The sequence below is a fragment of the Paramacrobiotus metropolitanus genome, unplaced genomic scaffold (assembly GCF_019649055.1).
Source record: "Paramacrobiotus metropolitanus isolate TYO unplaced genomic scaffold, Prichtersi_v1.0 Parri_scaffold0000315, whole genome shotgun sequence".
Taxonomy (NCBI): domain Eukaryota; kingdom Metazoa; phylum Tardigrada; class Eutardigrada; order Parachela; family Macrobiotidae; genus Paramacrobiotus; species Paramacrobiotus metropolitanus.
In genome coordinates, this window is record NW_026570535.1 from 11,247 (window position 1) to 35,628 (window position 24,382).

General features: G+C 42.1%; 4 protein-coding genes across 4 annotated transcripts; 2 read left to right on the plus strand and 2 right to left on the minus strand.

Moving 5' to 3' along the window:
* The first annotated feature begins 1,399 nt into the window (after positions 1–1,399).
* On the plus strand, positions 1,400–3,656 carry LOC129602033 (uncharacterized). Its single transcript, XM_055500974.1, has 4 exons — positions 1,400–1,638; positions 1,815–1,881; positions 1,978–2,229; positions 2,536–3,656. Exons 1-4 carry the CDS (start codon positions 1,501–1,503, stop codon positions 3,372–3,374), a joined length of 1,296 nt encoding a protein of 431 aa, XP_055356949.1. The 5' UTR covers positions 1,400–1,500; the 3' UTR covers positions 3,375–3,656.
* Positions 3,657–8,756: 5,100 nt separating this feature from the next.
* Positions 8,757–10,107, plus strand: LOC129602045 (uncharacterized). Its single transcript, XM_055500990.1, has 2 exons — positions 8,757–8,913; positions 9,018–10,107. The coding sequence occupies exons 1-2, from the start codon at positions 8,757–8,759 to the stop codon at positions 10,067–10,069; spliced, it is 1,209 nt and encodes a 402-aa protein (XP_055356965.1). The 3' UTR covers positions 10,070–10,107.
* Positions 10,108–10,460: 353 nt separating this feature from the next.
* Positions 10,461–13,039, minus strand: LOC129602042 (uncharacterized). Its single transcript, XM_055500987.1, has 4 exons — positions 12,361–13,039; positions 11,684–11,800; positions 10,848–11,599; positions 10,461–10,673 (listed from the first exon to the last, which is right to left on the minus strand). Exons 1-4 carry the CDS (start codon positions 12,946–12,948, stop codon positions 10,667–10,669), a joined length of 1,464 nt encoding a protein of 487 aa, XP_055356962.1. The 5' UTR covers positions 12,949–13,039; the 3' UTR covers positions 10,461–10,666.
* Positions 13,040–21,365: 8,326 nt separating this feature from the next.
* On the minus strand, positions 21,366–23,756 carry LOC129602034 (uncharacterized). The gene is made up of 2 exons (XM_055500975.1): positions 23,348–23,756; positions 21,366–22,626 (listed from the first exon to the last, which is right to left on the minus strand). Exons 1-2 carry the CDS (start codon positions 23,619–23,621, stop codon positions 21,491–21,493), a joined length of 1,410 nt encoding a protein of 469 aa, XP_055356950.1. The 5' UTR covers positions 23,622–23,756; the 3' UTR covers positions 21,366–21,490.
* Positions 23,757–24,382: the final 626 nt, after the last annotated feature.

The window sequence follows — 24,382 nt, forward strand, 5'->3', positions numbered from 1 at the left end:
TGGGGCCTGAGGTTTTGTACAGATACTATCGTATTCATATTGCTGCGCCTGACTTAAATGTCTTAACAATATTGCAAACATTTTATACGAATTGATAAGCTACGTCATTCGCGCGTATGATTTGCTTTGCCGTACTTAATTCCAGATATTGTTGCTGCACACGCTTACACTTTATAGAACGTTTTCTGTCACAGCGTTTGTACAGCTTGATTGCGACTAAGGAGAGTTATAGAAATTAATTTATGACGGAACTCATTTCATTTCTTAAGTTCTGGGTGCGTACAATAGTCATAGTACTCGAAAAACTAAGTTTTTTGACTATGACGCTTTCATATTAGCAAACGTCACAGCCGCCGTAAAAAAAATTACAATAAGAACGCCTTTTATACTATACGCTGTCACTACATAATATGTACACCTAATATTTATAGTAATCATTTTACAATGTGTCACTGGCACATAACGTGTACAGATATACAATACCTGTGTTAGAGCATAGGCTGTATAGCATGTAATGGTAATTTACTCAACAAGTAACAATGATAATAAAGCTGTGGTTTTCTTGACGTCACAAGCCAAAAAACGTTCCTTTCGCATCCTAGACACTAAATGTGTAACCTACTTCAGCATTTTCTTAATGACAATATGCAGCTTGCAGATTGTATACTTCTATCTATAGAAGTACAGTAGTTGAAGTAAGTACGCTAACCTACTTGTAGCTGAGTAATAAAAATGTCGTATTACTCACGCCCAAAATTACCTATTATTTCACCGACACGAGTATATATGCAATAATCACAAAAATTTATTAGTCTATTACTTTCGCGGCAACGGCGGCTTTTTTTCATTGCCACCATTAGGATCGTGTCCAAGCTGTCAAATTATACGCCTTGAGCGGCATTGACTTTCAGTGCGAGTGATTGTTTTTGACTGCAATAAGTAGCTGATGTAACTTACTTAGCCGCACTGACAGGGGCACAATTAAATTATACTTACACAATTAAAATAAAAGTAGCTAATTGTGGCACTGAAACCGGGCATGAAATTCTGTTAAACAAGTCAAAAAAAGTGTTTTAAACTGCTGACATTATGAATGAGAGTACAGATAATTACATCCAGGCATAAATGTAAATTCCATTTGTTAAAAATTTCATTATTTACCCCGGCCGACACTTGACTGCAGAAGATTGTGCTGATTCAGCCCCTTCGTCCGGGTCTCGTGGACTTGTTGTTTAACTGTAAAATCGATTAATTGCCGCTAAAACGCTTATGTACGCTACCTAGTTCGTGCTTACCAGGTAAAACAATTTTGATGATGCTCGTGCTACGTGAGTAACCGCGTCGATAAAGCACAATGCCTGGAACGTGAAGCCTTTTACGCGTGTGTTGTGTTATAATGCAAACACACGCAAGAAGGATTTTACCGGGTTCGAAGTCCAGGGCAGTTGCGGTCGATCGTCAAGTGTGTGTAGGATAGTACAATAATTATGTTTTTATGTTATGACTGGGCCATACAATGCAATACGGTTAATCAACGCGTTTAACGGTATTCGTCGTATCGTACCGATATCAAATACTGTATCCGGTAACAAACCGGACAGGAAGCCGACTCATTTTGTACCTTATGCAACTGCACAGGTACCGATAAATAAATGGTCTTAATATTACACGGTTTAACGGGAATCGACAGTTGTTGTCACTTTGCATGTTTACAGCGCATTTATTTAACTGGTCGTAATTGATGTCTAATATTAATATTGGCAAAAGCATCGGCTATTTTTGGCTTTAAATAATTATTGCTGTACATGTTGTAGTTGTCTGTGAAAATGCGGCCGAAACTTATGTGGTTGGCTTTGGCATGTGTCCTAGCGGTCAAATACGGTAAGCAGCGAACTAATATGTTTTTTCTGTGAAACTGCGATTCTCTCGGACATGCATATATAAGCACACAGATTTTGAGGATTTCGTGTTTTGTAGTTGATGCGGCTGGTTGTCAAAAGCAGTCGAACAAAGATATCCATGGCGGACAGGCCATCCGGGATGTTAGTGGGCGACGGGAATCGGATTGTTGTCAGTTGTGTCGCGAGACATCGGGTTGTAAAGCTTATGCATGGAACAGTTATCAGGGTGGAACCTGCTGGTTGAAATCCGCTAGCGGGCCGATTGTCGATGCTGCCGGCACTTCCATCGGGATCCTTGATGGATCAGGAGGAAATCCCGGAGGAAGCGGTATGTAAAAAATAAAAATTTAGAATTTAGGGGATGGGGTTGAAGTATATTTGAGTGCGTAATGATGGACAGCGATATGTCAATCATTTTGGGTCGTTTCTGTGATAATATAAAGGATCGCTTCGTGGGCATTACGTACGGTAACTGCGCGCAAGGAAGCGTATGTACACGTCCGCGCGCAGTGTGGCTACGCCTTGATACTCGTATTAAACTGCTGAAGACGGAATCAAGCCAAGGGAAAACCGTAAACTGATCATTCTTTAGCCTCGAGTATACCACATTTAAGGTAAAAAATGTTGCCAACAGGTGTGGGACAATTGGGCATCTGCTACAGTCCCTTCCACCACCCCAACTACGGCAGCGCCGCCACCATCCGCAGCGTCCTAACCGAGGACATCAAAAAGATCAAATCCCTGGGCTTCAACTCCATCCGCACGTACTATGCCGAATACTTCGGCCAGTCCATTGCCGACATCCTCAACGAACAGGGCGGGGTCACCGCGGCACTGGGTATCTACATGTACCCCGACCACGCCGACTGGATCGACGCCCAGATCAACACCGCCGCAGCGGCCGCCAAGCGCTACCCCGGACTGATCAAAGCCATCTACGTCGGCAATGAGAACATCCCTCCGGTGGGCGGTTTCTCGGTCGACAGCCTGATTGGCTACATTAACAAGATGAAGCAGAAGCTCAGTCAACAGGGCGTGTCGGTGCCGGTTGGGACGGTGCAGCGCTACACGGAGTGGGTATCGGGACGGGAGGATGTAAAGCGGCTGGTTAATGCCTGTGATGTGATCGGGGCGAATTTGTATCCGTTCTTCAATGCCGGCACGAATCCAGCGGATCCGGTCCCAGTGTTTGACAGCCAGTTGCAGAGTGTCAAGAATAAATTCCCCGGGAAGCGCATCGAGATTACGGAGACGGGATGGCCGTCGGGCGGGAGTACGTGCAATGGGTCCAGTCAGCCGCGCAGTGTCGATCAGATTAGGAGCTATTTCCAGAAGATGCGGGACTGGAGCAGGAGTCACTCGGAGAAGGTGTACTATTTCCAGGATTTCAATAAGGTCACCAATCCGGGTAACGACTGTGAGAACTATTTTGGAATAATGGACGCTTATGGAAATAAAAAGTTTGACATTTGAGTTGGGGGCTTTTACTGCACGATTGGCTCATAACGCGGTGCGTTCTCATTTTACAAATAACTGATTTAGATCGTTCTATATATTATGACGAAGTTTCCGTTTGTAAGATACTGTACTAGTACTGGGTGTAATACTGACACCTAGTAACGATCTTTGAAGTTTGGAGCGACTGACCGTGAGTAATACTGTATTATAAAAAAGTAACTACGGTTGACCTTTTATTACTACAGTACTGTACAGATATGTACGATTCACATCGTTCACGGAGATTGCATAAAAGTAATAAATTTTATAACTGTTCACGGAGATTGCATTACAGTATTTATAACTGAAAAATAAAAGCTGCAGCAGCTGACGTATTTTAATTAAGTGCATAAACTCATTTACTTAGCGCAGCGGAAAATTCTGGTGCACAATACATTTTGCAATTGCTGTGAGCACTATACCAGCGTGCCATCACATGTACCTAAGCATTTACGTAGAAAACAAACTTATACACGATCGCGAGTCGGCAGTGGAAAAGGGTTATCTACGTTGACACAATGTTGCACTGTAGTAAAGTACAACCTATAAGAGGGAGTTTTGCATACCCGTATCTGTATGTCTCTTTTTGTTTATGTTATTATAAAACATAGCGTGAATTGACTGGTTATGCACGATAACAAAGGTACAATCGCGGTCTACGGGATGTAACATCCAGTAAACAAGCTACAGAACGTTCTTTGCGCAAGCTGTACATCAAATGTGTAAGGCACGTTTCGAATCTTTTTAATTACATCATGAAACTAATAATTTACCGCTTATCTGGCTGAGTAATAACAATGTCATATGGAGATGAAAAGTTTTCATTGTAACCACAATTCTTATTAATTTTACAGAATTTATTGATGTTATTCGCAAAGATTAATTAACGCTTTTTGCACAATCAGAATTCAGGATGGTATAAATGTCATTTCCCAGCGCGACGGCGTTAGGACTCCATCCTTTCTCTAGTTACGGTTTCTCGGTTTCACGGGTTTGCACCAGCAAAAGGAGCATCTAGCAGTATCTCGTATAATTTGAATGATTCGATGGTTTTTTGGCATCCATGTGGGCATGTATAGCGTCACCGGCTTTCTTTCAGTAAATGTAGAAGGTTATTTGCAGCGTCAACTTTCCGTAGAACTTCTTTAATCGACATACCTCGTATTCAGGCGGTATGGCATAAAAGGTCGAGTTCATAAAAGGTCAAGTTGCACTGGTCAGTACGATAGCAGGATACTGTCGTATCAGACTTTTGTTAGTTGATTACATAAAGGTCAATCCCTACCATTAGTGATTAATTAATTATGTAAGACGGTTATTATATAGAACGGTACTATTAGCACCGTCACACACGGAACCATCTTTAGCGCTGTAATAATTAACTTAAAAAATTTAGTACAGTACAGGGCACGCGAAAACTGTAAATTAGTACAGTGCGAGAAATATTAATGCTGCGCTGATTTCTGTTACGTTACTTTGTGGCTTGCGCTGGATGATTCCAACTGGACTCGTATTAGACAATTCGATCGATAGCGGGTGTACAGCCTATACACACAGACTAGTACTTACTGTAATCAAACTGCACCAATTTTGTTTCGAAAAGTTTCCTGATTCTAACCGGGCCAAGGGCGTCAAAGGGGGGGTGTCAACCGGCAAATTTTCGGAGTTTGACTCCCCCTGTTTTTCGAAACCGGTTGCCCCCCGTCAATTTTTTACAGGTTCTGGAAGCCAGTTGCCCCCCTGTCAAGTTTTGACTCCCCTGTCAAATCATTTTGCTTGAGCTGCTGCTATTTAATTTTCTAAATTACGATAAGAAATTTACAAATTTACAGTACGACTAGGAAACAACCGTGCTCAGATCTACTGAAACTTTTAGGCGTCGTCTCGAATTCGAAGCGATCTCGTTATGGTACGGTTGCTCAACCGTACGAGGTAGCTGTATCCAGTGGCCACTCCTACAGATACGGTACGCGAAGCCACCTCGCGAGGTGGAGTTGCTATATCGCAACAATCTTCGCTGCGAATGCGGGACGAGGCCTTATTAATCAGTAAACAATCACAAGAAAGGACAGATTTAAGTCGATTTCTCGTGAACATTTAATCACTTTAATGTTTAATGCATTTACGTACCAAAAAAACTAAAATGTACAGTAAAATTTTGAGAAAAGTAAAATCCAGAATGCAAAGACAGTGGCAGACTGGCAGTGCCGCAGTATGCAATACGCACTGTTGCAATACCGCACTAAACTGCAGCTACCTGCTTACTGCTATTAGTCTGCTACCGAAAGGATTTTCTAGTGTGTCGTCGTCTTTTGCCAGTGTAATTAATAGTGCATTAGCGCTGCAACTTGTATGTGTACAAGTTACGCATGCATACATACAACTAACGTTAGAACCGCCTGAAAACTGGCTTGTATGTATGGGTCGTAACGTGTTTGAGCGAGCTGGTGTGCGGCACGCGTGTAGGTGCCAGCTGCCTCGCATGTACATATACAAGTGGCCAATCTGACTGCCCGTTGATCTCCAAAATTTTGAAAACTTCTCTTTCGTACATCTCTCAACGGATCTTCCCAATCGACATATCAGAAGATGAAGAATTAAATTTAAAACTTTTGGTATCTAGCAAGTAGATATTTATGGCGAATCAAGAAAGTTATGGCCGTTTTGGTTTCTCGTAGACTTAGCATAGGCCCGTGAAAGGAGGCGGTGGCTTGCATCCTATGTTAAGTCTACGAGAAACCAAAACAGTCATAACTTTCTTGATTCGCCATAAATATCCACTCTGCAAAATACCAAAAGTTTTAAATTGAATTTTCCATCTTCTGATATGTCGACTGGGAAGATCCGTTGAGAAGCAAACGAAAAAACGAGCGTTTGAAATTTCGAGGTTGACTGGCAGCTGGATCGGCTACTTGTATGTATGCATGCAAAGAGGTGGAGTTACAGGCATACACGTAAGGGCCTTACGTGGATGGATTTTTGGCACCGCCTTCACACACGCATACATCTAATTTGCGCGGCAGCGAATCGCCGCGGTGTGGGTTCGGTCATGACGTAACTTGTATAGATGGATCCTTACTTGTCGGCCATACAAGTAACCAACGCACATGGTCTAATAATTTATAAATCAACAGTAAACAGGGCATAATCGTACGAGGTGCTACTCATGGTACGAGGTGCTCGTATTATGGTGCTACTCATGGTCAGCTACTCTATATTACGCTTCGGCTTCTACAAAAAATATGAAACTTTCCTGATTGATATATATAATAATATATTATAGTATTATACGAATAGGCAACAGCTGAACGGATATTGCGTTAGCGTATTGCAATATGAATAGTATGCAATATGAATAGTATACAATAATATGAATATAGGGGCGCCGGGCGGTGACATGTAACATCACTGCGCTTTGAATTTATTTATTAATAAGAGAAATTCTTAAGCATAACCGGTAGATCTGAAATTTTTCTCAGGTAAACCTCGCCTCAAAAAATCAATGTTCAATTTAAAAAATTGTCATTTGACACCCCTGTCAAATTACTTTGACTTCAGAAAACCGTTTGCCCCCCGTCAATTTTTTTGATTTTTCATATTGAGTTTGCCCCCCTGTCAAAATTTGACACCCCCATTTTGCCAGACCTGTGACGCCCCTGAACCGGGCTACCATGGAGAATCTTTCAAAACTATGGGAATTATTTGGCTTCCATCAGGATAACAACATACAAGTTATAACTAAATAATATGGAACAGCTACAGAGTACAGACAGTACCATGAGCCCGATCCAGTTATGAAGTTCCGGTGTAACGTTGGCCGTCTCCGCAGGTCATCTCCAGATGACACTCATGATCTACACTACAGCTCGCCCATTGTTGCAGACCACCTGCCGCGCCCAGCTTCTGAGTACAGCAGTAACAGCACCAGGGATCTCCAGCCTGCATTTTATCCCAACTGGCGTACGCCAAAAACCAGTTCCTGTAGCAGCCACAAGTGTCCAATCCGACGCAAGCTGTGGCATCACCTTCCTGCGCTAAATTTTTAAAGCATGCAATATACATAATAATAGCATCTTCTCGTACAACGTGATTTTAACAAAGGTAGCTAATTGCTGGGACTGAACATGGCTTTAAATACAGTACTTACGAAGGGTCATCATGGAAATCTGATCGACAAACAGATATATAATTTGTCCATCTTTGTTGAAAGTTGTGGAAACAATATCTAGCATACAAAAATTACTTAACTTAGAGGCTGCATATATAACTTGTAAAAGTTGTTGAAAAACAAAATTTGAAGTTAAATTTACGAAATTAAATGCCCGTATCTGGCAATTTTATGTGTCGTTACAGAGGATGTCGAAAGGTGCCGTCGTAAGATCTAAAATGCCGACTTTGATCATTCCGGGACAAATTTCTGAAGAAATTGCGTAGGTTGGAACTAGAAGGTCATTTTTGCGCAAATGGAGCACGTACTTCATCTGCGTAAAAATAATCCAAATATTTGATGTACAGTATAATTAGTTATACTGTACATCAAATATTTGGATAGGAGGAAATTTTTGCGAAATTATTTGAGTGAATTAAACATTGTATATTAAAAATTACGTGAGTGAATCTCTTTTTATGCATCTCCGTCAAGTGAATGGGAACACATCTAACTGAACTAATTACTAAACAAAATAAAGCGAGTACACTGGTATTGGTGCACGAAATATAAATGGATTTAATAGCGGCGTCTGCAAACGTTAGTATACGGTTCTGTAGCGCTAATTAAAAGCGGTGCATACATGCAATGCTTTCAGATCAATCAAATTTCCGTTGAAAGGAAAAACCGGTGGAGTATTTGTTCTCTTCTCCACTATATATATTCCAACAAGTAATCTGAATAGTTTTACACAGATATGTGCGACATTGCGCTTGTCAGTAGATTATAACGGCTTATGCAGCAGCGACAAACATGCAGTACATAACGACAAAAAAACAGGTTGCAGTTTGCTATTTGTGTAGGCCTTGGATGGTCCGAAGCACCATAGGCACACGTTGTCTATCTGCATATACAGCCTGTTAAAGGCAACCATGTGATTAGGTGTAAACAGGCCCGATTTAGTTGCATGCATAATTATTTTGAAGCTTTGAACATCTTTACCGGAACAAAAATCGCTAGGTCATAGTTCTATTCGCCGATTATATTGTCATAAACCTCGTTGCTATTGCAAGTCTATTAATACAGTTCCTGTTACAAGTGAAACATTCTGCTATAAGTAGCATATACAGCTCAATTTTACAAAGTTTACTTCACCAATCAGCTCACTTTAGATAGCGTACCGAAGCGTTTTCAACTATAGTTGATAAAACATGGCGAGGAAGAATTTTCTCATGTTCAACGCACCGGCAATGGGTCATATTATTCCACTATTCGAGCTAGCGCACCGCATCAGCGCTTACCATGACGTTACTTTTGTGATTTCCAAATCCTTCGTTCCTAAACTGACAGAGCGGAATATCATTAATTGTAAAAACAATCCGCATCTGCGCACGTGATAACACTTGAAGATGGGATGCCTGATGAGCTAGAAAAACTTTCGCATGTTTCGGGGTTTGGAAGAATATTGGTAGCCATGGACATAATGAAGCCAAGCGTTGTAACTCTGCTGAAAAGTATGCCCTTATCCCACGTGGCATCGTCGGAACCGGTGGGTGAAGAACTGCCGAAACTTGGAATTAGTGAACTGCTCCCAGTGGATGCTGTTATTTTCGACCAGTTCTTAACCGGTTTCGTGCCGGAACATAGTCACAAGCGCGGCGTGCCATGCTTTGAGTTTATTCCCTCTTCCAACATTCGTAATCGCGCGGACAGACTACACACTCGTCCACCACAAGAACAAGCGGACATTGGCGTCTGGTTGCAGCAGAAACAGCATTCCGAGCAATTCCTCGCCGGGCGCATTGTCAACAATTTTCGAGAAAGCGTTCCACCACGACAGGAAACCCTTCCAACGTTTTACGTGGGGCCACTTTTCCCATTAGAAACTGCACAGAAAGCTGTAACTCCCTTGGAGCAGACGGTGAAAACATTTTTGGATAGTCATCCACAGCGGTCGGTTATTTATTTTGCATTCGGGACCGTGGTCCGAGCCGCGCCCGCTCAGATAGCCGAAATCCACCACGCGCTGACCGCATTGCAGCGGCCGTATATCTGGTCACTGGCCGAGCCGCTGCATCAGTATTTACCAGCGGACAGGCAGCCGGATGACGGTGGCCACTTAATTTTGCCGTGGGTGCCGCAGAAACTGATTCTGCAGCATCCGTCTGTCGCTGTCTTTGTCACTCACGCTGGATGGAACAGCACAGTGGAGGGTCTAATGGGCGGTGTCCCCATGGTCGCGTGGCCGGGATTTGCCGATCAGCATGACAATGCAGCGTGGGTGGAGAGTATCGGTGTGGGCGTGACGGTGCCCAATACAAAACTCGGACCGGACGCTCGTGTTGTGCCGTCGAAGGAGATTGAGGCGTGGATCAGCAAAGCTGCCGGCTGGGACGCGGTTGATGGTGTTTCGCCGTTTGCGCGGAAATGTACTGAGTGGAAAGAAATTAGTGGGAAAGCCTGGATGGACGGCGGCAACTCGACAACCGATTTTCAGCTGTTCCTTGAACTTTTTGCTGGCTGAGAAATTGCAAACGTTATGCTTTTTGGTTGTTCCTTGTGTGTTGCATTTCCGGTATTTTGAAGTGGACAGTATCGGTAGATTGTAGGCAATTGAGTAGTAAGCTATTTTGTGTTGCAATTATACAGAGTGAATGTTCGAAAAATTAATGAGAAACACACCAAAATAAAATTTCTGCAAACCTGGGTTTTGTACAGTATGTATACCGGGTAGCGCATTTTTTTCCCGCATACCAATATCGATGAGAACAGCTACTGTATTGTGTTTACTATAGTTCCAATCCATTTAGTTGTTTTAAGCATCGTAGAATGCACTTGAACAATTTATGCAAAATTCATTAGCCCATGACAGCACAATATTGGTACAAAAACTAGTACATCACTCCCCTGCAATATAATCCCATCCCGGTAATTTAAATCTATCCAGTGAGACGTTCACAAAATTTTGTGACCCTGGGATTCTGACTTGATGATAACGATCACTGCCGCTGAAGCGCTAATAAGATCAGATTTCCGCTGCTTTTACAAGGATAACAAGGCTACAAATACCACAAGACTATTCATCGCCTCGTAAAACAGGAATCACCGGCTTGCCATCGCTTCAGTACCTGCAGCAAGAAAGGAGCTGAAGCCGTTATTGCGCTGAGTCTCATAATCGGTTATATCTGTACTCGTACCGGTAGTAACGCGAAAGATTTCGCTGTACTAACGTTTTAAATGTGACACCACAAGCAAATACGCACAGCCGAAATGGGCGTTTTTGTTATGTCGTCGTCTTTTACCTGTAATACGCTAGTGCTTTTGGTGAAGGATGTGTGTCCAGTTGACTTTGTAGCGCCCGAATATCTTCCATCGACCGACAATTTGTCTTTAGTAATTCGCGCACAGAGTGTGTCAGTTCTTTTTCGTGCGTGTTAATGACGCATTTGTCAAAGGTCACCGGGGTACGCGAGAACTGGAACGAGTCATAATAACGCTTGTTGGAAACTTCCCAGTTGGAACTGCCCGGTTCGATGCCTATAGACATCCATCCACCAACATCCACATTCTCCAAAACCAGTCGTTCACATACATCTCTCCAGTCCGATTGAAGCTGCAGCGATAGTGAGTTAGAGAACTCGAAGACATTCGCTGCCGATGCATACCAATGCGAAATGATAATTGTGCGTAGTTTAATGTGTTTTGCTTTCAATAAGCCAATAATCATCGCTATGGGCTCAGTGGAACGAGTGTAATATCGGTACATGTAGTTCCAACGGCAGGAATCGCCCGATAATACGATTGTTCCAGTGGCAGGACTGGTGTTTCTATCGACGATCAGGGCTAGTTCGTCGTTCTCGTATTTCTGAAGGCTGAATTCCATCCGGGAACATGTGGGAGGGGTTGTTAAAATAGTATGCCAGGATTTACACACTGTGCGGCAGCGAAGTTGTTCCCGGAATTCCAAAAAGGAAAATATTCGGCGTAGCACTTCTACTGGTACAACGGTGTTGATAAATGATCGGCAGTCGTATAGTGCTGCGGACTTGGGAGCCTAAACGGAAAAATCATGCTAGTGAAATTTTTAATTATTGAATATTCTATATATTAATTTTAACTTGCTCTCTGATTACAATACCTGAAGAAACTTGGAAGACCAACGCTGGTTGCTGCTACAGCATCGAGCCGGAGGATTTTTCTTGCTACGCAAATCTTTATATGTTATTCGTTTAGTCATAATGCGGAACATTTTCACCTAAAAACAAGTTAATTAGCTTATTAGATGTCGAAGACTTGGAGTACGTACTCGAATTCTGTTCACCGCTTATTTGTGGAAATGTTGCTCATTTCGCTAATAATTGAATTAGCGAACGAGGGGCACAAAACTAAACTCATTGTTCTTCGCAGGATTCTATTTTAAGTAATAAGTGCCAAAAAAGGCAAAATAACCAAAAAGATATTTAAAAAAATGTTAAAAAAGGCTGCAGTGGCTAAATATTTTGTTGCACTGGATCTGTAGAATCTATAAACAAAAACGCATAATACCGCGGGAATCCACCAAATCCATAGAACCATTTAAATTAAAAAAATATTGCTAGAAGGCGTATCAAAAGCCGCACAAAACGACAAACGACCAACTGAAAAGCACAACTCTTAGTCAGTTGGTCGTTTGTCATAACTTTGTATTTTTTCGAAGCTACGGGTTAGCTGTTTTCAAACGATTGCTTTTAATTAATTAGGAATTTATTTAACTCGGACAGGAAGCTTTCGGTCTTAACTCTTGATAAAGTGTTTGCTCAAATTTAAATGATGTACCAGTTGCCAAAAGGTCCATCCTGAATCAGTGTAGAAGCTAGAAATATGGATCAGTTTTCCTCTCTCAACCTTCACCAGTATCCTCCTTTTATCTTCGTGTTCGCGATTCCACCACCGAAAATCTTGCTCACTCGGTATCTCGACAAGAAGTTGAATTATCCAACCCAGTGTCAAATGGTGCTTACGGTATTGCTCCTGCTGCAACGGATGACGTTGGCCTGCCGGCATAATACACCCATGTTTTAAGCTGACCACTTCCCTAACAATTTTTCCATCCCATTTACTCTCCACTACGACGAACGTATCGAAGGATCCCATGATCTTAATGGCCGGATACCAGCGCCATGCTTCATTACTTGAGTGCCGCCGTAAAATCTGCACATCATCTCCAGGTGGAGCAAGCTGGGGATCAATCTGACCGAAACACCGGTCGAATGGGATGAGTTCAGCGTGGTGGCCGGGACAGTCGAAATCAACGAAAAAACCATGGCAGACGTATAAATCAATGATCAGACCGTGACGAAATGAACCGTCATCATCCTTTATGTCTACGGCGCCGTAACGCCAGACCGGGCTGCTTTTGAACATTGGCTGGTTTCTGCCTCCTTACAGAAGCCTGTGAACCTGTTATTGACAACAAGCTGACCAGCAAGTAGTACAAAACAAGGACATTTTTGAAATAGCGCTAGAAAATTCTTTGTTGAAATTTGAACGAGGTACGAAAAACTAACGACAGTTATTTGTACGTAAGCTGTATACTAGTACGGTAAGTACCGAACGTCAGTTTGAATCGATCGATAAAGGATTTTTCCTGCCGGTAGCGGCACCGTTCAATTACGACGCTGCAGAGCAGTACTGCACTTCATACAAGCTATTTCTCCAACATCTGTTAAGATCGCTGTAAGTATCAAACAGCGCTACGAAGCACGCTAAAAACGCTAGTCACAACTACAAGTTCTTCTGCAAGCCGGATAAATGTAGTTTGCGTAGTTTTTATTTTTCGTTCTTGGCAAAGGAAAAAATTAATACCTTATGGTCGACGAAAAACGCTCTGAGAATCGTGTGCGCTTTTCTCTTGCTTTGTACAAAAATCTGTTGACGCACGATCTCGGACACAAATAATTGTTAATATCTCATTTTTCGGCAGAACTGACCGCTATTCTGGCATACACAGGGAAAAACAAGAAGTGAATAACAGCTCAGGTTCTAGGCTTGACGGCGGATTACAGTGTCTATGATATTTTTCCTGTTTATCGCAAATTGCCAACGATGAAACTTATATCATAGCCTGGGATTTGTTGATGCTAATAATGTATGGCGGCTGGGTTGACTAAATTCGTATGGCTAAAATCCGCTCAGCAAAGTACTCTGAGAGCAGAACAGCTGCTGCGCTGTGTTCTCCTAATACGAGGTACTTAAACATTTCTTAGTTCTGTATGCACCCACATTCTTCTTAATAAAACTTTTCTAGTATAAGTTGTGAAACTTCCAGCACAAAAAAATTGTAGCTTACCTATGCAGTTGCTTAAAAATAGCAGTTATTTTTGCTGTTAATACGACTATAGCATGTTAAAGGTCATGTCTCCAAAGGTGGCTGGGAACTTCGTTTCAAGCGCAATTATCCGACTGGGTGTGACTCCGATCGAAAATACCATGGTCCTCAATTTAGGAAAGTATTTATAACCGGTGGTTCGCCGTACTGTTTACTGGACAGTCTGTTCAAATAATAATGTCAGTAAAAAAAAGAGAAAAGTCACAGGAATGCCCGAAACTAGAACAAAATTATTTTCAAAACGATCAAAAGTTAAAACAAACCAGGACAAGGCATATGAAATCCCAATGCGCAGGACATGGTTATCTGCCGACATATTAACCCATATTGTTCCCGTAATCAATCAACGAGTGATGAGCACTGACAGCTTTATTCTTTTCAGCAGATGAAAGTTGAAACTATAGTAATCAGCTTTAATTTTAGCTACACCGCATTGAAGTATTCGCACAAGCGAGGACAGCAAGAATAAAGTGTATCGAGTTTACATAGAAAAACAGCAACGTACGCCAGCGAGATGTACTGTATGTATATCGAAACTACAGTGCAAAATGTATAAAACTATAAACTCGAATACCACTACGATTATTTTTTAGTACAGGCATTTGATGGCTAATAATTTCTTATTTCTCTTAATGCAATGAAATTCAGTTACAGGCGTTTGTCGGAATGACCATGGGTTAAGTAAACAGTGCGCTCAAAATAGAAAGCGTCGTGGAATGCTCAGTTCTTGACGACGGAGTACGGTCGCTGTAATCACTGTCCCGTGCGATCAGCTGAATGTGCTACCATTGCACGAATGTGTGCAGATGGCACAATAAGAGTTTGGGAAAACGTGGTTCAGTGGTGGTACGGCGGTCAGATTACAGCCCGATGCCTTGTCACTGTCGGCTAATTCCGAAAACAGCAGTACATAACTGCAAGTGGCACCGACAGCCTAAATGACAGAAAATGATGCTGCTAAACCTGGCCGTTGCGCGAGGGTGAATCTAAAGGTTGTGACCTTTTTTGGTTTCACTACTGTACTATCTAAAACTGTGGTTGTAAACACGATTACGCCATCGTTTATGCAAACAGCTCAAATAGCGTATCACGTACCACGAACACCGCTTCGCGGTTAACCGGCAAACCGGCCATCGATAAGCCGGCTGGAAACTGCTTCTGGTCGGCTACGTACTCCTTGAATTCCTTATCACCTTTACGCGACAGCCTGGTAATGCCGGATGCCTGCACATAAAACACTTGTTACAATTTTGCTTTGGTCGACACTCGACAGCTTTCATATCATGGTGGTTGTTAAATTTTTGAATCTTACTCAGCTAACACGACACGCGACTGAAATGCAATTCAAACTTACAAAAGGGAAAACTGTAGTGAATTTCGGGGTTGAGCAATAATTCAACGTTAACATTTTGTCGAAGTTGAAGCATTTCATGGAGACAGCGAAGATATTGCTCACACATAACTAGTACAACATCCTGCTCATACATAACTATTAACTGCTGAGGTAGGATTCTCTGCGGGCAAGTTAACGCAACTGTTTGCATCGCTGCCTTGCTTGTCCGATGAAATAGCTTTTTACCCTAAATCGCCGATCAATTCCGTAATTTGGCTTACACTTACTTGTTCAGTTAGATAGACGACAGCCGTAGCATACATAATCAAAATGTAAGTGTACTCTGCCAGAGTGGCAACATTCCCAAGATTCACGGTATTCGTAGTTTTGTACTGCGTAGCGATTTCGTATATGCAGAGTATAATGCTGATCAACGACTGAACGTACAAGATTGCATTAACTCCCGAAACTGCCGAATCAAAGCTATTGGTCAGATGGACTAGGCGCTGATGTTCCTCTGTGAGCACTGAAATCGCTTTAAAATTGTTTGGCTTCGACAGTTCATTGGATAGCCGTTCTGTGACCTTTCGGAATTGTTTTCCCACAGCGAAAGCAAATGAAGCGATGAAACTTTAAAGCATCATGGCGCTGATGCAAGCAGCTCGATAACATGCGCAATAAGCAACATACACGTACGTATAGGTCTTAAAGGTCACATAGCGTGCAACCAGCACATAATCCAGCTGAACTGAACGATAGAAACCGGCAATGTCCGAAGTCACGATGTTTTCAACCGAAAAAACGATAATCATGATCAGGCTGAAGCCCATAAAAATGCAAATTTGCCTAATGTCTTTTTGGTTCAATAGAGAGATAACTCCGCCTCCCGAGCTCACACAGCGCATATAGCGCACCAAGTTGGTGTTGAAATAAAATATGGCGAAATAGTACAACGTTCCAATGGTGTCCACCGTATAAGCGGCCACAGTCAATGTAACAGCCGTGAATCACATCTCCTGTGGTATCTGCCAGATTATGTTACAAGCGCAATATACAAATGCTAGGCTTTGAAAAGAATTTGATATTAGTGAGAAGAGTTTGCGGATGTGATGTCTCGTGCTCCCGGTTTGATATGGTTGTGGCAGGAAAAAGCCCACCGTTTGCAGACTTATCATCCAGATATCCTCGATCCTTTCCGCAACCTTTTGTACCGAGACCATCTTTGGTAAATCATTAGAAACTGACAACTTTGACATTTCCATGCTGGATAATTCAGAATTCAAATTGGAAGGTCAGCGATTTCCTTCGGCTGTTGATGGGTTAGCGTTAGTCTGAAATGCTCTAGATGTGAAAGTTGAGTTGCAGAGTAGCGTGCGTTTTCGACTGGCAAAATTCTACGTGTGGAATCTAGGCAGTCGCTTGTGTTAGTACTATTTTTATAAAGCAAATGCTCCAAAATACGTAAGATTGCACATGGTGTTGTACTTATTACCATAATTTACCATTTACGCAAAGCGACACAGGCTAAACCCCCCATCATGAGCCCGATTTACGTAACAGAAAAATTTAATATCAGTGGGATTTGCTGGTAAACAGATTATGAGCTCGGTTTCTTGCAAAGGGACTGTGAAAGCGATATCGTGACATCATTTTGTACTTTGCACTACATCAAACTGAGGTTGGTCGCTGGTCTCATTTGGCAAATTGCAAGTAAGTATTGTCAATTACAACAAATTACAACAAATTGCAAGCACCAAACATCAACCACTCATCAACAAAATACGTTCACAACAAAAGTGCCCGTTCGTTGCTTACTTGCCAGTGACAAATCGCGTCCTTCGAACAATATGTTTCCATTACAGACCGTCATTTAAACACTCCACTTTAACTACTAGAGCATACTGCTCTACTATCTAGCTGCAAAGCTACCTCATGTTTACCGTTTTGATTGCCGAGTGTTAAAGGTCATCCAAACGTGTTTCTAACTTCGTTTACGCCGGCCGCAATATCCGATTGCTTGTGACTGATTGTGACTTCCCTTTACGGTTCCTCAATTTCTGAATGTCTTTGGAACCGGACGTTAGCGATTTACATCAAAATGTGTCGACTAGAAAGGAATCGCGGGGAAGAGTGAAACGAAAACGATAGTCAGAAATTACTGATTTTTCACGTTCTGGCTGGATGTCACATTTTTTATTCGACATTTTAGATCTACTTCACGCAAATTTCTTAAACGAAATAATTTCAAACGCTTAAAACTAGCAATAGCAATACAGTACAAAATCCGAATGCGCAGAATATGGCTTTCTGTTGATCTTATGTTAGAGACAATGACATCAACCCATAAGCAGACATCAGATGACAAATATTTTCCTGCACATGAGAAGTGAAACTATTGAAATCAGGTACAAATTTCACAAGTGCGCATTTGATGTAGGAGTTTAACAGAGAAAAACAATGATGTCCACAAGCGACAAATCCACAACGATGCAAACTGCCCAAGATTAAGATTCATATACAGAAAACGCGGAGATACTCCCTAATGTACCTATTGTTCATGCAGCTGACTGCCAATTATTTTTGAGTTTTGTTAATTTGTTTATACTTTGTACAATAAAAAATAAGTTGTAGACAGTTCTACGGTATGGGCCAAGGAAAGAGCGCGCTCCAAATAACAAGCTTCGTAGCGTGTTTAGCTTTTGCAGACGGAGTAAGCCAGAAAGGTAACTGCAATGACACTGTTCGTGAAGTCAGCCAGATATGCTGGCGTTGAACGAAGTGCAGATGGCGCAAAAGGAATTTAAAAAAGCGTGGTTCGGTGGTTGTGTGGCGGTCAGATTGCAGCTCGGTGGCTTATCGCTGTCGGCTAACCCCGAAAACAACAGTACATAGCTGCAAATGGCACCAACTGCCTGAAAACAGAAGATGTTAAACAAAACTGACCATGGCGTGGCGCTTTGTTAAACGGTATGACCTTGTTTGTTAATTATCGCACTAATAAAATCAGCTATGGCTGCAGTTATGACGTGATAATTACATCACCGTTGATAAAACTAGCCTAATTCTGTGCCACTTACCACGACTGCAGTTTCGCGGTTCACCGGCAAACCAGCCATTGTTAGGCCGGCTGGAAGCAGTCTTTGGTCAGCTACATACTCCTTGAATGCCTTATTACCTTTACGCGACAGCCTGGTGATACCGAATGCCTGCAAATAAACACATGCCACGAGGTTGGCTCGAGCTGGCGTCACCCGGCAATGGGCAATCCATGAATAAAGGTCACAAAAGAGTTGGGTTTTGTCGAAAAAGTGGACCATTTCTTTCACGAAATATTTGAACGCCGCCTAATAGAATTACTGTACTGCCTAACGTTTAAATTTTTTTTTGTCATGAAGGCTTATAACTTATAATTAGTGTCATGCACCGCGCGTGCACTTCGTATCTTTGGTGGCTATTGCCAATAAAGGAATGTAAATTCCATGTTTAGTACCTTTATCTGTCCTGACAAAAAAGTAATGGTAATTCCAGTCTGACCATACTAAGCACATTGTTCGACGTAATGTTGCCTAATAAGTGGCCTTTAAAGTTGCATGCGCCATTGTGACTGCTTTCAAATGAGAAAATCTTGATTTTTTATGGATTAAACCGGTAAATAGCTGCTGGAAATATACAGTCTGTAGAAGGCCAGATATGACTAAATTCACTTAATTTAGTCTGTACTTTGTAGTTTACTAACTTGTTCGGTTAAATAGACGACAGTGGTAATAAACATGATCAAAATATAAGATAATTCAGCCAGCGTGGCAACACTCCAAAAATCCACAGTATTCGTACTTTTGTATTGCGTAGTGATTCCGTAAAAGCAGAGTATAAAACTGATCAGCGACTGAGTATATAACAAGGCGTTGACTCCCGACACCGCCGAATCGAAGCAGTTAGTCAAACTGACCAAACGCTGATGTTCTTCAGTAAGCAGCGAAATGGCTTTAAGATTATTTGGCTTAGCTAATTCTCTAGACAGCCGCTCTGTGACCTTCTGGAATTGTTTCCCTACAGCGAAAGCAAAGGAAGCGATGAAATTTTCCAGCATCGTAGAGCTGATGTAAGCGGCTCGATAACATGCGCAATAAACAGCATACACATACGTGTAGGTGTGAAAGGTTACGTGGCTTGCAACCAGTTCATAATCTAACTGAGCCGCACTATGGAAACCAAAAATGTCGGTAGTAACAATTTTCTCTACCGACAGAATGATCGTCATCATCAGACCAAAGCCCATGAAAAGACAAATTTGCACGATGTCTTTTTTGGTCAATAACGCAGTAACTCCGCCTCCCGAGCTAATACAGCGCATGCAGCGAACCATATTAGTGTTAAAATAAAATATGGCGGAATAGTACAAAGCTCCGATGATGTCTACCATAGAGGTGGCTACAGTCAATGTAACCACCGTCATGGACGTGCCCTGTGGTATTTGCCAGATCATATTATAACTGCCATACCCAATTGCAAGGATCTGCAAGAAGTTTGACGACAGTGAGAATAGTTGGCGAAAGTGATGTCTCATATTGTCGGGTGGGGGTAGAAAAAACCCCGCCGCCTGCAGACATGTTATCCAGATATTCTCGATAATTTCCGCAAAAGTTTGTACCGTGCTCGTCTTTGGTAAATCATTAGAGAAAGTCACCTTTGACACTGTCATGCTCGATACTTAATTCAAATCTGAAGTACAGTATTTGCTCTGTAGGCCACGGGCGGAGTGAGTGTTGATCTAAATTATTCTGAAAGTTGAGCTGCAAAAATTATAGATGTAGTACTGCTACTGTAGATAATGTAGATCTGCAAACGTTTTCATGGGGAAATCCAGACACCGCTCCAATGCACAAGATTTCGCGCACTGTTTTACCTATTACCACATCTCAGCGCTTATTCTAAGCGATACAAGTTGAGTTACACTTCGTGTTGGTTATCAAGAACCGGACTACTTGTGCGTCCCGTTTATGTATGTACAAGTACTTAACTAAAAGTATCAGTGGGAGCAACTGGTAAACAGATTGGGCGCTCGGCTTACTATTAGGGAGTTTGTCTTCGATAGAAGTATGCATGTAAGCAGACAAGGTGCAACGTGCAGTGCGAAAACGATACTGATACCTCGGCACCATTTTACACTACCTTGAACTGACCATGAGGGATGTCGCTGGTGTTATTAGAGCAAATTATTATTATTGGTCACATGTACTCGTATTGTAAATATCAGGTACGGAAAAAACCACCCATTAAAATCAACCACCCATTAAAATTTAACGAGATACAACTTGTGCGCGCATATATTGCAAAGGAAAAGAAACTTATTCGTAAGCTTGCATTTTGTTAAAGGTCAACCCTCCAGAATTTTCTTTAAAATTTCGTTTTCAGCACAGTACCCGACAGCTTATGTGATTCCCATTTGCATAGGCTGTACATCTGTTCTGAATTTATTCGGAGCCCGGGAGCCGACAGTTTGCCATTCACACCGCAGTGCGTCGGCTGGAAATAGTCAGGGAATAGGCGCCTAAATAAGGGAACACTCAGCGATATTCGACGTTCTGACTATGTATTTCACAGTTGATTCTTATTTTGATTCATATTGCATGGAAGTATTCATTTACAGGAAGTATAAATAGATTTCTTAATAGTTTCAAGCAAAATAACAGATGAAGCATTTTTTTCGATTTCATTACTGTACAATACTAAAATCTGCAAATCCGTACTAAATCCGTAATAAATTTTGTACTCTGCAGCCAGTTACTCGTACTTGAATTGCGTATATATGGAAGTATGTCGTACTTACTTGTACACGACAGATATAGCGTGCGTACATTTGATTTGTGTGCGATATATTTACTACATGTACCAGTAAATAATATTTTATTTTATTATTATTATATTAACGGTCCGTTTGCTTTAGAACTACTTTCAGTGGCTGAGAAAATAATTATGGACAAGCAATGATCGAAACTTTCAAACGCGTTTAGTGCAGCCGAATTTTCTTTGTAATTCGTTGTTTTTAAAAAAAATATTTGGGGCAAACTGTTTGTAACTATGATGTTGATCCTGAACTATGAAGCATCAAGTACGTAGTGTGTTTCCAAACTTTTACGTTGTAAGATTTCGTGCCACGCATGAAGCAATTAAATCAAACAAGAAGTGTGAATAAAAAACATAGAAAACCAAAGGCACTTATTAGCCTTTGCGGGTATTCGAAATCATCCAAACAAGTGCTTGCGAAATTTTTCAAAATCTTTCCGAGAACTTCCTTCCTTGTCCCAGACTTTCCCAGCAACCTCACTCAGCTGCTTAATACTCTTGTAATATTTCTCATCGCCGTTTTTGTCCCAGTTGCCCACTTTCTGAATAAGCTTCGTAATATTCTCCGCCGCGCAAATATCTTCTCCCCGCAATGACGTATTGGGCACCACCACGCCCACTTCCCGTTCTGCAACGAAACCGGCATTCAGAGGTTGATCCCCATACAACGGCCATCCAACAAGAGGAACCCCGGCCGTCACTGCCTCCAGCGTCCCATTCCACCCACAATGCGAGACGAAGACTCCGCAAGCCGAATGCTTCAGCACCGCCGTCTGCGGAATCCACGGCGCAATCAGGAACGGTTGCTTCTCCACGGAGTGGAACTGCTGCGCGATATGACGCTGGAGATCGTCCGGGAGACAGCGCTGTTGTTCCGGCTTCAACGACCAGATAAACGGCCGCTGCAGACTGCGCAACGCTACGGCTAACTCACGTAACTGCGCCACGGATGGGAAGACCATGGAGCCGAAAGAAACGCATACCACCGAGCGGTCTGACTGCGCGTCTAGCCATTCCATGACCTTTTCCGCTGCCTCGCCACTGGTTTTCTCCTGGGGAATCAACGGTCCGGTGAAGAACACCGGGAGCTCCTCGAACACCGGGTTGCCGGCGATCATCCCGACGGCCGCCGGTTCCAGCTCGCGGAAGGAGTTGGCGATGACGCCGGTGGATAGCTGCAGCATTTCTTTGGTAAAGAGCAGGAAATCCTTCATGGATTGCTGCAGCGGCAAGGGGTTGCCGGGCGGGGCCGGTAGGTAGTAGGTCTCGTCGGGGGCCACCGGGATTTCTTCGTTAATGGTGAGAAACATTGGGACGGTAAAACCACAGGATGTGGTAAACATATAACAGGGAATCCCACGGGCCCTGCACAGTTTAGCCGGCAGGCCGACGAAGCTGTCCGTGATGACGGCTTGAACGGGCTCGAAGAAGGGATTCATCAGGGGCTGATCCGCTGATTTGTGTACCTCGATGACATCGCGAACGTCGGCGGTGGGGATGGTATCGAATAGGTATTTGAGTGCCTGTTCCATACCTGCAAAATGCGTATAAATACAGTAAAATTATATCCTAGTGCGTACATAGCGCATTGTAAACATCCAAAGTCGACGCTCTGTTGTTGAGCTTTATGCTGGACATCCCTCACTGATATCCTCAAATCACCACAATCACAGGATTCGCAGCAACTTGAGAAAGATGAGTAATATGCGCAATACTTTGTACACTAAACATACAGTGCTTTTCTGGTTTATTTATTTTTGTAGATTTGGGCATTATTACAAGTACTGGCATTTGCGTGCTAAAAAATGTTACCTAATACCAAATTAAATACCGCAACAGGTAACTTCTGTTGTTTCTGTTTACAGCCATGTAAACTCATTACATAATGGAATCAACCACAATAACATTATTTACAGTACCACATGGCTCGTTAACAATAAACACATAGAAAAATACATACGCTCTTTATCGAACAAAATAAATCAAGCAATTCGACACACGTTCACGCTTAGCGAAGCGGCGAAATAATTTTGCGTATTTTACTGCATTCAGAACCAGCGAGTAAACTTTTGTATAAAATTAGGTAAAATTAGATCAACTAACAGGTTCATGTTATATATAAATGCGCCCATAATTATTGATACATAAATGCGTTAAAATAATCTTATTATACTTAGACTTTATTAGATCATACTGCATTTGAAAAATTACTCTAGACTAGCGTTAAATTTATATATGCAGGGGCTTGAAAGTACCATTTTTAATCTCCATTTTGTGATTAACTCCGGGATCCACATCAATATCAGCGCGAATTTTGTCATTTAACGGAAACAGCCGAATATTATCCTTCAGGCTGTTTGGGATTAAACCACGCTGTCGCGTCTCCTCCACTTTGACCGCCGATACGGCAAAGGTCACCAACAAAGAGGTATCCTCCTCCACCAGCCTCTTGATAAACTCCATCTGCGGAATAATGTGCCCGAACGCCGGAAAGGCCACTGACAGGATATGACGTCGAATTTCCGGCATTGTTTACTTTTTTTGCTGACTTTGTTTAAAAAATATGGGCAGAATTGGAGAACCAGTTGAGGGAAAGATGGAAATGGAGAATCGATAATTGATGCGTTTTGCGTAATTTATGTGCAGAGTTGCGCGGTTTGGCCGTGCAAGCTGCAAAACGGGCCACAATTGCAGATTGATTGCCAATGACCTTTGACTTGGTGCAAGAATGGCGGTATCGATTACCGAAAAGTTGGTCGATAAGATAATCCCTTTATACGTGTGATTGTGTTTTTGTTGCGCATTACACTGATTACTTACATGGATGCTTATGCATATGACCAAGGAAGCAAAGACACTCAAAATTGCTTGAACCGGCACTGCACGGCATGCTTTTATATCCGGTATACTTGCACATGTATGTTCTGTACGTATTGCATAAGCATGCATATTACACACGCTGGGTATCTGCCAAATCAACAATCTTTTTAATTAACCGTTTGATTAACAACAAATAAAACCGGCTGTGTGCAAAATGGTATGTACCAATTTAATACAGTATCTTTCTCGGATAGCCTAAAGTTAACATTAGCAGCCGTATAAATATATTAAATGTTCGCACAAAACGAGCACTAAAACTAATTTAGTACAGTAATAATTTACGTGGCAGAGCATGGGCATTGCAGGATTGTGTTACTAGCATCTTGGATTGCTCTTTATCATGAATAGATGTCAGACAAGAATAGTTTAATATGAAAACATATTTTCACCGCCCTTTGGTTTGCATGTTG

What these genes read in the sequence shown, in the direction of transcription:
- LOC129602033 (XM_055500974.1), top strand. Translation starts at nt 1,501, where the DNA reads ATGACTGGGCCATACAATGCAATACGGTTAATCAACGCGTTTAACGGT. An exon ending in TACCTTATGCAACTGCACAG is followed by an intron (nt 1,639 to 1,814) that starts GTACCGATAAAT and finishes TACATGTTGTAG; the next exon opens with TTGTCTGTGAAAATGCGGCC. An exon ending in AGGAAATCCCGGAGGAAGCG is followed by an intron (nt 2,230 to 2,535) that starts GTATGTAAAAAA and finishes TGTTGCCAACAG; the next exon opens with GTGTGGGACAATTGGGCATC.
- LOC129602045 (XM_055500990.1), top strand. Translation starts at nt 8,757, where the DNA reads ATGGCGAGGAAGAATTTTCTCATGTTCAACGCACCGGCAATGGGTCAT. An exon ending in AGAGCGGAATATCATTAATT is followed by an intron (nt 8,914 to 9,017) that starts GTAAAAACAATC and finishes GAATATTGGTAG; the next exon opens with CCATGGACATAATGAAGCCA.
- LOC129602042 (XM_055500987.1), bottom strand. Translation starts at nt 12,948, where the DNA reads ATGTTCAAAAGCAGCCCGGTCTGGCGTTACGGCGCCGTAGACATAAAG. An exon ending in GATGGACCTTTTGGCAACTG is followed by an intron (nt 11,801 to 12,360) that starts GTACATCATTTA and finishes ACTTGTTTTTAG; the next exon opens with GTGAAAATGTTCCGCATTAT. An exon ending in GGTCTTCCAAGTTTCTTCAG is followed by an intron (nt 11,600 to 11,683) that starts GTATTGTAATCA and finishes TTTTCCGTTTAG; the next exon opens with GCTCCCAAGTCCGCAGCACT.
- LOC129602034 (XM_055500975.1), bottom strand. Translation starts at nt 23,621, where the DNA reads ATGCCGGAAATTCGACGTCATATCCTGTCAGTGGCCTTTCCGGCGTTC. An exon ending in CAAAATGGAGATTAAAAATG is followed by an intron (nt 22,627 to 23,347) that starts GTACTTTCAAGC and finishes CGCATTTTGCAG; the next exon opens with GTATGGAACAGGCACTCAAA.